General features: G+C 43.8%; 1 protein-coding gene across 1 annotated transcript; it reads right to left on the reverse strand.

Moving 5' to 3' along the window:
- Positions 1-9,700: 9,700 nt before the first annotated feature.
- Positions 9,701-12,656, reverse strand: LOC117730281 (zinc finger protein 112-like). The gene is made up of 2 exons (XM_034531843.1): positions 12,422-12,656; positions 9,701-11,086 (listed from the first exon to the last, which is right to left on the reverse strand). Exons 1-2 carry the CDS (start codon positions 12,606-12,608, stop codon positions 10,275-10,277), a joined length of 999 nt encoding a protein of 332 aa, XP_034387734.1. The 5' UTR covers positions 12,609-12,656; the 3' UTR covers positions 9,701-10,274.
- Positions 12,657-13,438: the final 782 nt, after the last annotated feature.

Here is a 13,438-nt window from a genome sequence, read left to right on the forward strand (position 1 = left end):
GAGCCAGGTTCACTGGGAGAGCAGCCATACAACTTGCTGCTGCGTGCTACCTACTCTCTGTGTGTTGATGTATTTAACGTGTGCTCTTGTCAGGATGGAACAGTTTCTGAAACAGAATGAACGGACACAGACCTGCAATACCTGGAATCAGGCTACATGTTCAGATGGTCTGAACTGGTTTTAATCACAGCAGTGTGTATTTGTAATGGACCAGGTATGGAACGTGGACTAGTAGCTTCAGAGGTGGTAGGTTGACTCCTGGGCACTGCTGAGGTTCCCTTGAGCAACTGTGTGCAACGTGTTACAATAAAAGGTGATTTACATTTCCCTAAATGGAGATTATGTTCTAGAGGTCTGTAGGACACGTTGAAGTACAGCGTGTAACAACACTGACATCTGCTGGCCAAAAACCTGAGCTGCAATCTTGTAAATAACTAAACTAAACAAGCACAGGGTTTTCACAAAGAAGCTTAAGGGAAATTATTACAGGATTATGGCTACTTAGATATGTTTCTATGTTCTTTATCAAAGATTACCGAGCTTTGTCATGTAAAAGGCGGTAAAATGGATAGGGTTTAAAGGCCCAAATCAACACTGCTAGATTCCCATGCCTCCCAGGACTGCTTATGGAATATGTGTTTTTGATGTAACTACAGCAGCTGTTCTGTTCTAAGATTAGTGAGCGACTGACAGCTAGCGTTGTACCTGGGTCCTAGACTGTGGGACAGCATAATAGACGATTGGGTTTGATTAACTGTTAATGTCAATGTTAGAATAGGCAAACTGGAGTGCCTATTAGACGAATGGTTATAGCCACGCACCGTTAACCCTGTGCATTATAGTATCACAATTGTCAGGACTGAGGACTGAGACCAGAAGGACAGAGCCGGACTGAGCGCCGCTGCTGCAGAAGATGGAAGGCGATTGAAATAGAAAGAGATTTTGGGACTCAAACTATTTTTAATATCTTTAATATCTTTAATGTTTAATGACGTCGGTGCCATATCGTCATCGTCTTATAACGAGCATATTTCGTCATTGTTTTCAATGACAAAACTAACACTTGTGTGAAACCTCTTTTGCAATGGCAAAACTTGGCAGCTGGGACCACCAGTTCTATAAACCTTAACACACAACACGACAGTCACAGACACTTTTGATGAGCGTAGAGTGGTAAGAGGTAGTCTCTCGATCAGAAGATTGGCGGTTCGTTTCCCCGGCTCCTCTAGTCCATGTCGCTGTGTCCTTGGGCAAGACACTTAGCTGTGCATTGGTCCCAAAAGCTGTGCCCATGGTGTATGGATGGGAGTGCATGTCCGGATGGGCAGGTGTCAACTTGCATGGTGACCTCTGCCATCAGTGTATGAACAGGTGTGAATGATGACACAGAGTGTTGAAGCTTTGAGTGGTCAGAAGATTGGAAAAGCTTGATACAAACAATGGTCCATCGACCATCTATGCAGCAACCGGCCACTGGGATGGAGACATGAATGTGGACAGGATTTGAGTTTTCTCTCAAGTACTATTTTTAATCGTTTACCCAACTACTTCCAAGAACATCATTGCATCAAGACCACAGAGGCATGCAAATTGGAATTCTTGGAGAAAGATAGGGGATACAGTGGGATGCAGCCAGGAGGAGGCTATGACGCCTTGGCCAACATTGAGGCCATTCAGAACAGGAATAAACTACTTTTACAGTATTTGGACAACACATCTCACACCATATTTCCGTATACTGAGGCTTTAAGGGTCTGACATATTTGCCAGTGGCTGCCTACAGCTGCCTCACACTCATGCCTCTGCGTCCTCTCCTGTCAGTCATTATAGGAACTCAGTCAAACCGCTGACACCTAACACCCGGGAGTCAGGTAAAGAAACCTATCATCCTGCGTCTGGTTATGGGTTTGGTGTGCTTTTAAGCATGTTATGTTCATCTTCCGTCATAACCCACAGATACTTTTCAGTGCAGAACCCCAACTGACACATCTGAAACATCTGCTGACAGATGACACAAGTCCACTGGAGCCCACCAAAAGAAAGCTTGGCTCCAGGTCACCGTAACTTGGAAGCTGTTCTGACCGCCCTGACATCTTTAATTCATAGTGGAAAAAAACATATTCTATTCAGAAGCAGCGCATGCTCTGGTAGATCGAGATGTGCGGATCCCAGGGCAGCATGGCCCATATCCAATATGGACGCCCATAGCGGTTAGGACAGAGTGAAATTCATCTGACAGGTTTGACACACTATATAAATGAGACGGTGGTCTTTTTACAAGGTAGAGTCTTTTCTTGAAGGTGTGTCATTCTAAGAGAGATTTTTTTTCTCTGCTTTTAAATGTAGTTCAGTAGTGTAATAAGCAAAGGAAATGTCCATATTGCCTTCACCAGAAAGGGGGAATCAACTTGTTAGGAACTGGATCGTCGGAAGGACAAATTCCTCTGAAGGTGGGTCCTGAAGTCTCAAACCTCCTCCTCAAATGGGACCGCCTACCTGACACAGGTAAAAACTAATGGTGCATTGTATGATCACAAACTTACCATGTTTATCACCAGGAAGTTGCAAATTATGTGAAGTACACCTTCTCATTAAGTCCTTCAAGTGATGTTTCCAAAACTAGTATTACTTTTTCATTTATATTAAACGACCAAATTACTATTATTATTCATTGAGTCACTGAATTATTATTCACTGATTCAGTGAATAATAAATGCTGTGCTGTCGATCGAGGTGACCCTGGAATAGTGTGTGTGTGTGTGTGTGTGTGTGTGTGTGTGTGTGTGTGTGTGTGTGTGTGTGTGTGTGTGTGTGTGTGTGTGTTTGTGTGTGTGTACTGCCATCTTCACCTTTTCATTCCTCTTCAGCAGCCTCGAGCTAACTGACTCTTCACAGCCGCTCCAGAGCAAACTGACCTCTCTTTACATCTTCTTGGTTTGAGGTTCAGGCTGATTGATTGACTGATTTTCACAGAAAAATAACCGGATTCATTAGAAGAAGCAGATCAGTTCAATCTGATTGATCCATATCGTATGTTCCCGCATATCTGAAGGTTGTTCCCTCAACGGCAGAATATTGATTAACATATTTTGAGAAAAATAGCAACTGAGCTTCTGATTAGCCCTTAAATAAAGTATCATAGTGTTCGAGATTAAACTGCAGTGTGTTGCATTGCAAATGGTTTCAAGTAATACAATTGTCACCAAGATTTTTGTATTATTGACCTGTTTAATCACGTTTCACCCTATTTGTTGTGAACCTTTTAATAAAACATTTATGATAAGAACCAACATGAAGTGGCACTATTAATGGTGCATCCGTTTTCATGTCTAAACACAGACGAAACATGTTTTGACCTCTCAACACCGATGTCCATGGCAAACATATGGTTGTGAATATGTATAGTGTGTAAAACAGACCCATTCCCATTGAAATCAGTGTACAACAAACTAAAATCAGTGTTACTGTTTGACTACATCTTATTGTTGGTTTGAACACACAATTTAAAAACAAGTTTCATCACTATTTAGAACCATTTTAAGTGTTAGTGTTACGTTATTACTACAATTGTTGAGATTTGCTAACTGTTGGCCATTGAGACAAGCTAGTTTGGTTTAGGTCGGTTTGAATTTGTGCGTTTGTCATTGTTTATGTTTTGTTTATTTTTTCTGGAGTGGCAACCCATCTGTAAATGCACAAATTGAATTAGAAAAAAAAAACGAACATCTGGCCCTTTTCTGTAAGCCCTCTGTATGTGTGTGAGGGGGGGGGGGGGTGTTAGGGGGACATTATATTCTTGTGTAAGACCATTAAACTGCTGGCCGAGGCTCTGGTCACACGCACATACACACACAGTGGTCAGTATGTCGACATACTGATACACAATAGGAAGAATGAATATTTCCCAATTTGCAACTCAATTCATGAGTTTCATTGTATAAATACATGTACACATCATAATGTTTTCAATGTATTTATTGTATATATTGTTTTTGGTGTGTGATTCAGCTTGTGATTCAGAACATGTTTGGAAGATGAAGTTTTAAAACATTGAGATAATTCCTTGTGCTGTAGCTACAAACCAATACATGACAACAATCACTTCAGCACACACTGTGTGATTCTTTTTTTTTTAACATAAAGTGAATGACAGGACCACCCAAAGCATGGATTTTAGATTTTAATATTTATTTTAACTTTGAGAACAATAATCGTTCTCAAAGTTATAAGCACTCTTTCAAACAAAGGGTTGCTTCTCAACATTGACAGTTCATTGTGTACTTGAAATGTCCTCTGCTGAGAAAGTGTGAGTGGAGAAAGAGTTCCACCTTTTCCCTTCAGGCTTTATGTTATGAGCCCTCACTCACACGTGAGGCCGGGTACATGCATCAGGCTCTCATTACACCAGTCAATACCAAAGCTCTCTATACACTTACACAGCCACAGCAGAACTCATGCAGGCCACGGCCACTTATATGAGAACACTATGGGATGATCAAAGGCCTATAATAAGAGGGTCATACATTATATAATAAGTCAAGGAAACTCACAACTGAGCGTCATAGATTCTATCTTATCAACCCTTTCAAGGACAACCACTGAATTAAATATGATGACAGAAAGTCACAGACTTTGTAACTAAATATAATTATACTTCACTACATTTTTAGAGGGAAATGTAGTCCTTACTCATTACATTAGTTTGACAGCTATAGTTAGTCATAATGTGCAGATCATAATTGTATATACAAAACATTTGGTGAGCTTATAAACTATGCATATGTTGTGTACTAGATTACTACCCAGTATACGTAGCTCAACAGAAAAGGCCCCTTAAATGTGTTGGTATTCTGATGTTCTGATAATATGAATGATATAATAAACCACTCTGAAAAGAGTCATTCTGCTGAACGATCAGTACTCTTGATGCACGCTGAGTACATGCTGCTGATTGTACTTCTGGTCTACTTCATTCATGTCGCGTTGAGTATTTTCAGATAGCGTTGAGTATTTTCATATAGCGGCACCTTCATACATAAATAATTCCAAAAACAAAGAGAATGTAAAACTTTTGTCAAAGTTGTCAAATCAAATGGTTTGCAGAAGATATGTTGAATGCATGACTCCACTTATTGATACACACTTCAAAGTAACTAGAGTACCAACAATATGACAAGTAGGAGGAAACACCAGTATCCTCCTGCAGGTCACCATGAGCTCACTATTGATGCTAATCCCCTGAGGAAACATTCTGACTGTAACACAGGGCTACTTTTGACATATATACAATATAACCTTAAGAGATGTAAGAATGCCACTAAAATCTGGAGACAGACTGTGTGGAACTGGTCTAGGACTAATATAGGACTTCAGTCCCTCATGATCATAAAGATGTCTTAAAGTACAACAAGGTCATAATGTAATGTGCTACTGTAGTACCAACCGGCATACATATCATAACAATACAGGGTGTATAATTTGTTTTGAGTCGCCTCCCTCACGTTCAGAAGTGCTCTGATCCACTTCCAGCGCGGAACCAGACCTGACTCATCCTGTGTGCAGCCCAGGCTGCAGCCCCGGGGCCTAACCCAACAAGCCCAACTTGACAGCCCTTTAAAATGTCCCCGTTCCCTCGTCCTCTGCAATGACACTTCTCCTCACACACACACACACACACGGGCCTCTGCAGATGCAGACAGCGGGGCCCGGTCATTCTCCCCCGGACTTTGGTACCTTTATTTGCGATTTGCGCAGAGCAGCAAAAAAAAAATCCCACGAAACCGCAGCATCATCCAGAAGATGCGCAGAGAGGCGGGGGCTCGTGTGCACCCGGTACCCGGAGAACGCTGCATTGACAATATAGTGTTCCGAGCCTCCTGGACGGCACCGGTGCTGCAGTCTGCCCTGCTGTCATTATTCACAACCTTGGTTCTCGTCATCGGCCCCGGTCTAACACCGTCGGAACCGGGACACCACCCGATGCGTCAGAGCGCCACAACTACAGAGCATCACAGCAGAAAGTAGAAAGTATCCGCTTACCTGCGCCGGTCCGCCGCTCCTCTCCCCTATGCTGCACCGGGTACCGTCAACTCCGCAGCGGCATCAACACAACTATACCCCGCCTCCTCGGTGCGCTGCTGTCGGCCCTACCGGAGCTCTGAGTCCGTGTGTCTGTCAATGCAGTGCAGGTCTCTCTCTCTCACGCTCACTCGCTCGTGGACTCGCTGCACTCTTCCCCTCCTTTCAGCTGTTCTCTCTCTGGTCCGCAAGCGCGCATTCCCGGTTGTGTTGCCGCGTGCACGCGCTCCACACGCACAGTGACTAGGGGTTGGCGGGCGGAACGAGGATTCCTGTAACTAAAATATAATTATGGTGGATTCTTAGATCATGAAATGTACTTTTAGCTCATATTAAGGACCAATTTATGATCGCCTGCAAACCAAATCACATGTATATGATTACATAATAGGACTGTGCTGTTAGTAGGCCACATGGGGGAAATATGTAAACATTTCAAAAAAGAATACTAACTCACTTCAGGGGAGAAATATCATGTTAAATCATATGTAAATTTATCAGAACAAAACAATGTCAGAGTTGTAGCTAGCTAACCTTCGAGTTTGAGCAGCTATTGACCGGGTGCATTGGCATGTGTTTATGTTTCACGATGGAGAAAAGTATGAAAACGTGGATAGAATGTTTCACTTCCCTTCATATTCTCAGCATTTTATTTCTTTTGCCAAAATATGTGGAGTATAACAGAAATCAGTAGTTTATTAATATTTAATATAAAATTTGGCACCTGCAGAGACCATTGTGTGTGTTACCAAAATACTACTTGACCTACAATAACTTGAGTTAATATATGAGTTAATGCATTCAATGATAAAGTTATTTCCACATGTGTCAGGGCGGCACACCTCACACCATTCATATCGTTTGTTGTGAATCCCCATGAAGCCTACTCATAACGTTTGATTGCTTATTACTTCCTTATGCTCTGACTTTATTGATTCAATTCAATTCAATTCAGTTTATTTTATATAGCCCAATATCACAAATTTGCCTCAGAGGGCTTTACAATCTGTACACATACGACATCCCTGACCCAGGACCTCACATCGAATCAGGAAAAACTCCCCAAAAATAACCTTTCACAGGGAAAAAAGGGAAGAAACCTTCAGGAGAGCAACAAAGGAGGATCCCTCTCCCCGGATGGACAGAAGCAATAGATGTCATGTGTACAGAATGAACAGTGTTACAGAGTTACAACACATTCAATGAATATGACAGAAATGTATGAATGGACCTCCACAATCCATGAAACAGAAGTAGGTAGAGAGGAGGTGGGGCGGGGCGCATCAGCAGGGTCCATGGCCATGGCGCATCAGCAGGGCCAAGGCAGAAGGCCGGCTCACCAGGCATCAGACACAGCCAGGTCCAATGGACCCTATGAGATGTGAAGTCACAAAGACTCTGGGGAGGAAGCAGAGTTAGTAAGGTGCAATGGAGAGATGTAAATTCATCCATAAGGAGAGAGAGAATAGGAGATAAGTGCTCAGTGTATCCTAAAACAACCCCCTGCAGCCTATAAGCCTATAGCAGCATATCAGGGGGCTCGACCAGGACAAACCTGATTCAGTCCTAACTATAAGCACTATTAAAGAGGAAAGTATTAAGTCTACTCTTAAATGTGGTGACTGTTTCTGCCTCCCAGACTGAAAGTGGAAGCTGGTTCCATAAAAGAGGAGCTTGATAACTGAAGGCTCTGGCTCCCATCCTACTTTTAGGACTCTAGGAACCACAAGTAGCCCCGCATTTAGTGAGCGCAGCTCTCTAGTGGGGCAATAACACATACAACACATACGAAGTCAGGGCCTCTGTACCGGGACCTCACATAAGTTCAGGAAAAACATGTGAAATCAGTTTACCAGTCAGGACTAGTAACATTGATTTATTTATTGAAAAGCTTGTGCCATTAGAATGATTTGAAAGATGCTATATCAACTTGGCATTCTCCACATAAAGTCAGGGTGAGGTATCAGTGGTATCTTGATAGATGAGGAATTCTGTACATAAGCGTATACAGCCTGGTGAGCGAGCTGCCGCGTATCAGCACACATCAGATTCTGATGTTCAGTGATGGGCCATAGGCCATGAGGTCAACGGTGAACATCAACTGCAATGCCGTTTGTCATCTGAGAGCCTGAAAGAACCTTGTGTCTTTGAGACTGTTTCCATCTGTCTTTTCTCCGGCACAAAAGGAAAGCACACATGGTGAGCAAGTTGCATGGCTTTAGCTGTACCTCTTTTGGAATGTGTGTGTATTTTAGCCTTTAATTTGTAGGCTGAAGCTACATCTTTTTACACCTGCCCTTCTTACAATATATCATATATACATGGCAAAATAAGTCCCAGTAAATTTAAGTGCTAGATTCCTCCTTCTGACCAAACAATACTTTGTTTTTCATTAAATTATTTGTAATCATTTTGTAACTTACATGGTATGCTACCAATTGAACTGACTGCCACTGTTCTGTACAGGCAGCTCTCCATCATTATATCCAGTAACAGGACTTTGTTCAATAAAGTGCTCTTTTCTTTGGTGCCACTAGAGGGACGCAGAGTCAAACACAATCCAAAAGGTTGTGAAGCAGAGCTCAGTATTACAGGAGCAGCTGAGTTCCCTGTGAGGAGGATCTCCACACCTGAACATGTTGGTGTGATGAGCTTTTTGTCAGCTGTGGAGGCTGAGAAGCACATAACTAAAAAAAAAGGCCTTGACTGAAAGGGTCCAGTCCCCCAAAGAACACCCTGTGGTCTGGATATCTGTGGGGGTGTAGGGGTTAACGCTGTTACCCCGCAGCAAGAAGTGACAACAGAGTTCTGGGGTCTTCTGTGTTCATGTTCTCTTTCTGCAGCTTCCTCTCAGGTGAATGAGAGCACGAGCGTCTGTGTCTCTGTGACGGACCGGTGACCCGTCCAGGATGGACTCTACCTCTCAGTCCTCTGGGACCCCTCAAATGGAGTGAGGTCGCGAGATCATCTGACTTTCTGTTCAATTCAAGTCCAACAGCACCAACACTATTCCATTCTGCTCCATCGTTATTAGATTATTATATTTATTAATCTATATTTATATTGGGGTGCAGGCAGACATCTCTTCTCAACGTCATCAGATGAATCTATATGTTAGATGCACTACGTGAGGGGAGAGATGACATGTTACCCTTTAAAGCTACAGTACAGCCACATACAGTCAGATAAATGTCAGGTTGGTGCATCCAGAGCTTCTCCAGAAAAGCTCCAACATAAAAAGGGTTGGAACTATCAACCTATTCTAAATTACCTTATTTTTCAAAGCTGGATAACAAACCAATAAACACAGTCAAGGCCCCTGAAGCGATTCCATGCTGTCTGTTTGTCGACTGGTTTGCATGAATTTCAGGGAGGGAGTTCAGTTTGCGTTTGGGTAATAAAACCACTTTGTTTCAGGAAAAGAGCCTGGTTAACATTAACTTGACTCACCTCACTAGACAGAGGTGAGTCTGATGAGTAATGACTGGCGTGACAACATGTCAGCGTTAACTTTTAGTTTCACACAGGACATGGACGAGGGTCTCCTGGACACCAGACACACTAACTGTGGCACTGCGGGACATATTCTTCATCACCAGGAACAGACACACACACACACACACACACACACTGTAGTTTATTTGACCCAAAACCCACACACACATGAATATGAACTACCGCTGCCATTGCCATCGCCTCCCACCAACTTCCTCTTTGAGGAAGCCAGTCAGGGCTCTCTTCCTTGTCAACACAGTCACTAGTTCAATTAAATTAAATTCAGTTTATTTTGTATAGCCCAAAATCACAAATTAGCCTCAGTGGCTTTACAATCTGTACACATATGACATCCCTGTCCCAGGACCTCACATCGGATAAGGAAAAACTCCCAAAAGTTGCAATCACAATTGACATGGTGGGCGCATTTGTTCTCGTTTCAAGCTCTAAATAACCTACACTTTGTCTAAATGTCTGCACATCTAAGATATGAACTGCAGTTCAAAGGTTTCCCTAAAGTGTCCCTTTAATTCCTTCGAGTGTGTCCAACAGCCCAATCAGTGGAGCCTAACTGGTAACATACCACGCTTTATTGTACAAGGGACAAGACACACAGTCAAACACCATCATTGTACACGGTTTGCAGCTGACATTTGGCCGGTTAAAGCCTTTTAGAGTTCACACATGTCTCCAGTCTTTGTTCACTTGGGGAGCGGCGCTCGGCTCCAGCCAGCCCGCTCTCTGGTGTGCAGCCGGAAGTGGGTGTTGAGGTGCGCCGACTGGTTGAAGCATTTCCCACAGACGTGGCAGCGGAAGGGCTTCTCCCCCGTGTGGATCCGGTGGTGCCTCTTGAGCATGCTGACTGTTGTGAAGCTCTTCCGGCACACCGCGCAGCTGTACGGCTTCTCCTTGGTGTGCCAGCGCATGTGGACCTCCAGCTGGCAGGCGAAGCTGAAGCCCTTCCCACACTCCTTGCAGCTGTGCCACCTCTGGATGCTCTGGCTCGGGTGAGAGGAGCGAGAAGGCGGCGGCTTCAGGGATCTGACGTTCTTGATCTGCAGTATGTGTGTGCTGTTCTTGCCGTTTGAGCGCAGGAACCCTCTCGCCTGCTGCTCCGTCCTCGGTGTCCTGTGACTCTTTGCGGTGCCGCCTCGAGCATCACCCTGAGCGGCTCTGCAGTTTGGATGAACAGTCACAGAGGGCGGTGAGCTGTGGGCCTCCCCGTCGCTCTCTGCCTTCACCTCCTGCGCTTTTAGTGGAGTTGGGGACACACTCTGTCTGCCGCATGCTGTTGGTGCCAGCGGCGGATGTGACCTCTGCGGTGGCTCCACGCGACTACAGCTTCCCTCCTCCGAGTCGCTTGCTTCTTGCGAACAATCCGCCGGACAGTTTTTGAGGTGTGGTTCTTCTTTGATCTGCGGCAGCAGCTCCACGCCACGTCTCCACTCGGACTCGTGGGGCTGAGGATCCTCTTGGGGCTGAGCGTCCTCTTGGGGCTGGTCAGAGTGAGGCTCTGAAAGAAACATGAAACATCATCAGTCCTGCTGGGTGTGTTACTACGTGCATACCGTGCTGCTGTGATCTTCCGATGACCAAAGATGAACTGCTTTCATCTTTTAGCGCCATTCAAAAAGGGTATGATTTAAGTTGTGTTTCATATGTATTATCATTATTATCAACACACGTTCTTCCTCATGGCAAGTATTTTGACTGTGGGACACAATTGTAAATGATCCGATTATTGATAGGTTGTACTGCTAAATGTAGCACACATATTCTCCATCTATGTTCTTAAGTGAGCTCCTTTTCTTCAATAACTACTTTCAATAACTAACACACTTGTTTTTGTGAAATCCTACACACACCGTCCTGCACAAAGAATCAGTGGAGCAGGAAATGAAATTAGCACCTGCCAAATAACGGGCAAGGGTTGCACAACTAAGTCCGTGGTAGCCCATTTGTACCACAACCAACACATGACAAACAAAACAACTGGAGTACATTCCTAAAGTACAACATTACTTCCCCGGAGTCTTTGTGCTTCCTCTCCTCACAGGTTTACATTGATTGTGGTTTTATCTGAATCCTGGTCCTGCCCAACACCTACTGTTATTATTATCATTATTATTATTATTATTATTATTAGTAGTAGTAGTAGTAGTAATTGCATTGCCAATACCATTACTGCTTTTATTATCATAAAAGCATTATTATTATTATTTTCCATCATGCCTACTAGTCTCATTATATGAATAATTTCTGTCATATTCATTGAATGTGTTATAACTCTGTCATGTTGTTCATTCTGTACACATGACATCTATTGCTTCTGTCCATCCGGGGAGAGGGATCCTCCTCTGTTGCTCTCCCGAAGGTGTCTTCCCCTTTTCTCCCCGTTAATTCAATTCAGTTTATTTTGTATAGCCCAAAATCACAAATTTGCCCCAGAGGGCTTTACAATCTGTACACGTCTGTTAAAGGTTTTTTTGGGGGGGCTCCTGATTGTTAATGAGAGCGAAGGCCCACCATCCCTCCTACGTGTCCTGCACTACACACAACTTCAAGATACCTTTGACAATATCGACATATTACCCTGGAACGGGTTTGGAGATCATTTCTTCATTTGAGAATTGTGGATGCTACTTGACAAGTAATTAATAACCCATAATAAGAGGAAAACTCACTCCGAGTCTTGTGATCACTGATACAATAACATAATAATGGCGCGTGACACACGCCAAGCGTCCGCGCGTTGAAGCGGGCATATAGTGAATAGGGTTTGGCGTGACATTCAGAGCTCAGTAAACAGAGCGTGTTAATGACGGCCAGCAGAGCTGCTGCTCCTCACCTGACTGCAGCAGGAGCCGCTGGACAGCGACGTTCAGGAGCCGCTTGAGCCGCTCGTTCTCCTCCTTGGAGCGCAGGATTTCGCTCTGATACTCCGCCACCGTGCTCTTCACGGCACGGAAAATCTCGTCGGCGGCCGCAGTCAACCTGTCGTTCAGAAACGCGTTCAGCAGCTCCAGTTTGGTCATGTTTTCTGCTCGTTGTCTCCTGGAGGCGGAACGTCCTTCTGTTTACAACCACCGACCCGGAAGTAGAAAGAGTACCGGCCTCTGCGTCATGTTCAGAGCGTTGGAGGTAAGGGGGCGGGGGGCTGGCACGCCACCTGCTGGACAAGACCCAAACGTCCCACCCAATATAGATCCCGAGTAATGCTGCGTTCACAACCAATAGACTACAGCTTTTTTTTAAAGGAGCGGCTGTTCATTTATAAAACAAAAATGATTACGGTGGACTCATGAGAAGAATAGAGATAATCACACACAATTTTTTTTTCACTGATTCAATTGATTGAATTTCTGATTATGAATAATACATACATACATACTGATCCGCCTATACATATTCGCACAAACATATTCAAACTCCTAGTTTTATATGGTCATCTCCACATATATACACATATATATGATCTACTTGTTCTGAAAGAGCTGATAGTTATTTTAGATCTCATTGGATGATGCATGCCAATAGTTATAACCAACCGAGGTGGTGTTTGATGAAGTAACCAGAGACTGGTGGATAGACAGGAACCCCGGGGCCAGGTAGGGGTATTTCAGCAGTGGTCTGCTTTGGGAACTTGAAAAAGTGACAGCATGCAGTCACAATACACATAACAACATTGGGTCATTCTGCCACTGTTATATGACAAAATACTCAGTCACATGCTGAATTCCTCTGCTACCTCCTCATCACCCTGCTATTTCTTTAAGGATGTTCAGTTTTCTTAGTCTCAATTTGTTTGTTCTGCGAGTTCTTCTTCTCTGGAATAACCAGGCTCTTCAAGAATGCAGACAATGGC

This window comes from Cyclopterus lumpus, chromosome 5 (genome assembly GCF_009769545.1).
Source record: "Cyclopterus lumpus isolate fCycLum1 chromosome 5, fCycLum1.pri, whole genome shotgun sequence".
In the NCBI taxonomy this organism is placed as follows: domain Eukaryota; kingdom Metazoa; phylum Chordata; class Actinopteri; order Perciformes; family Cyclopteridae; genus Cyclopterus; species Cyclopterus lumpus.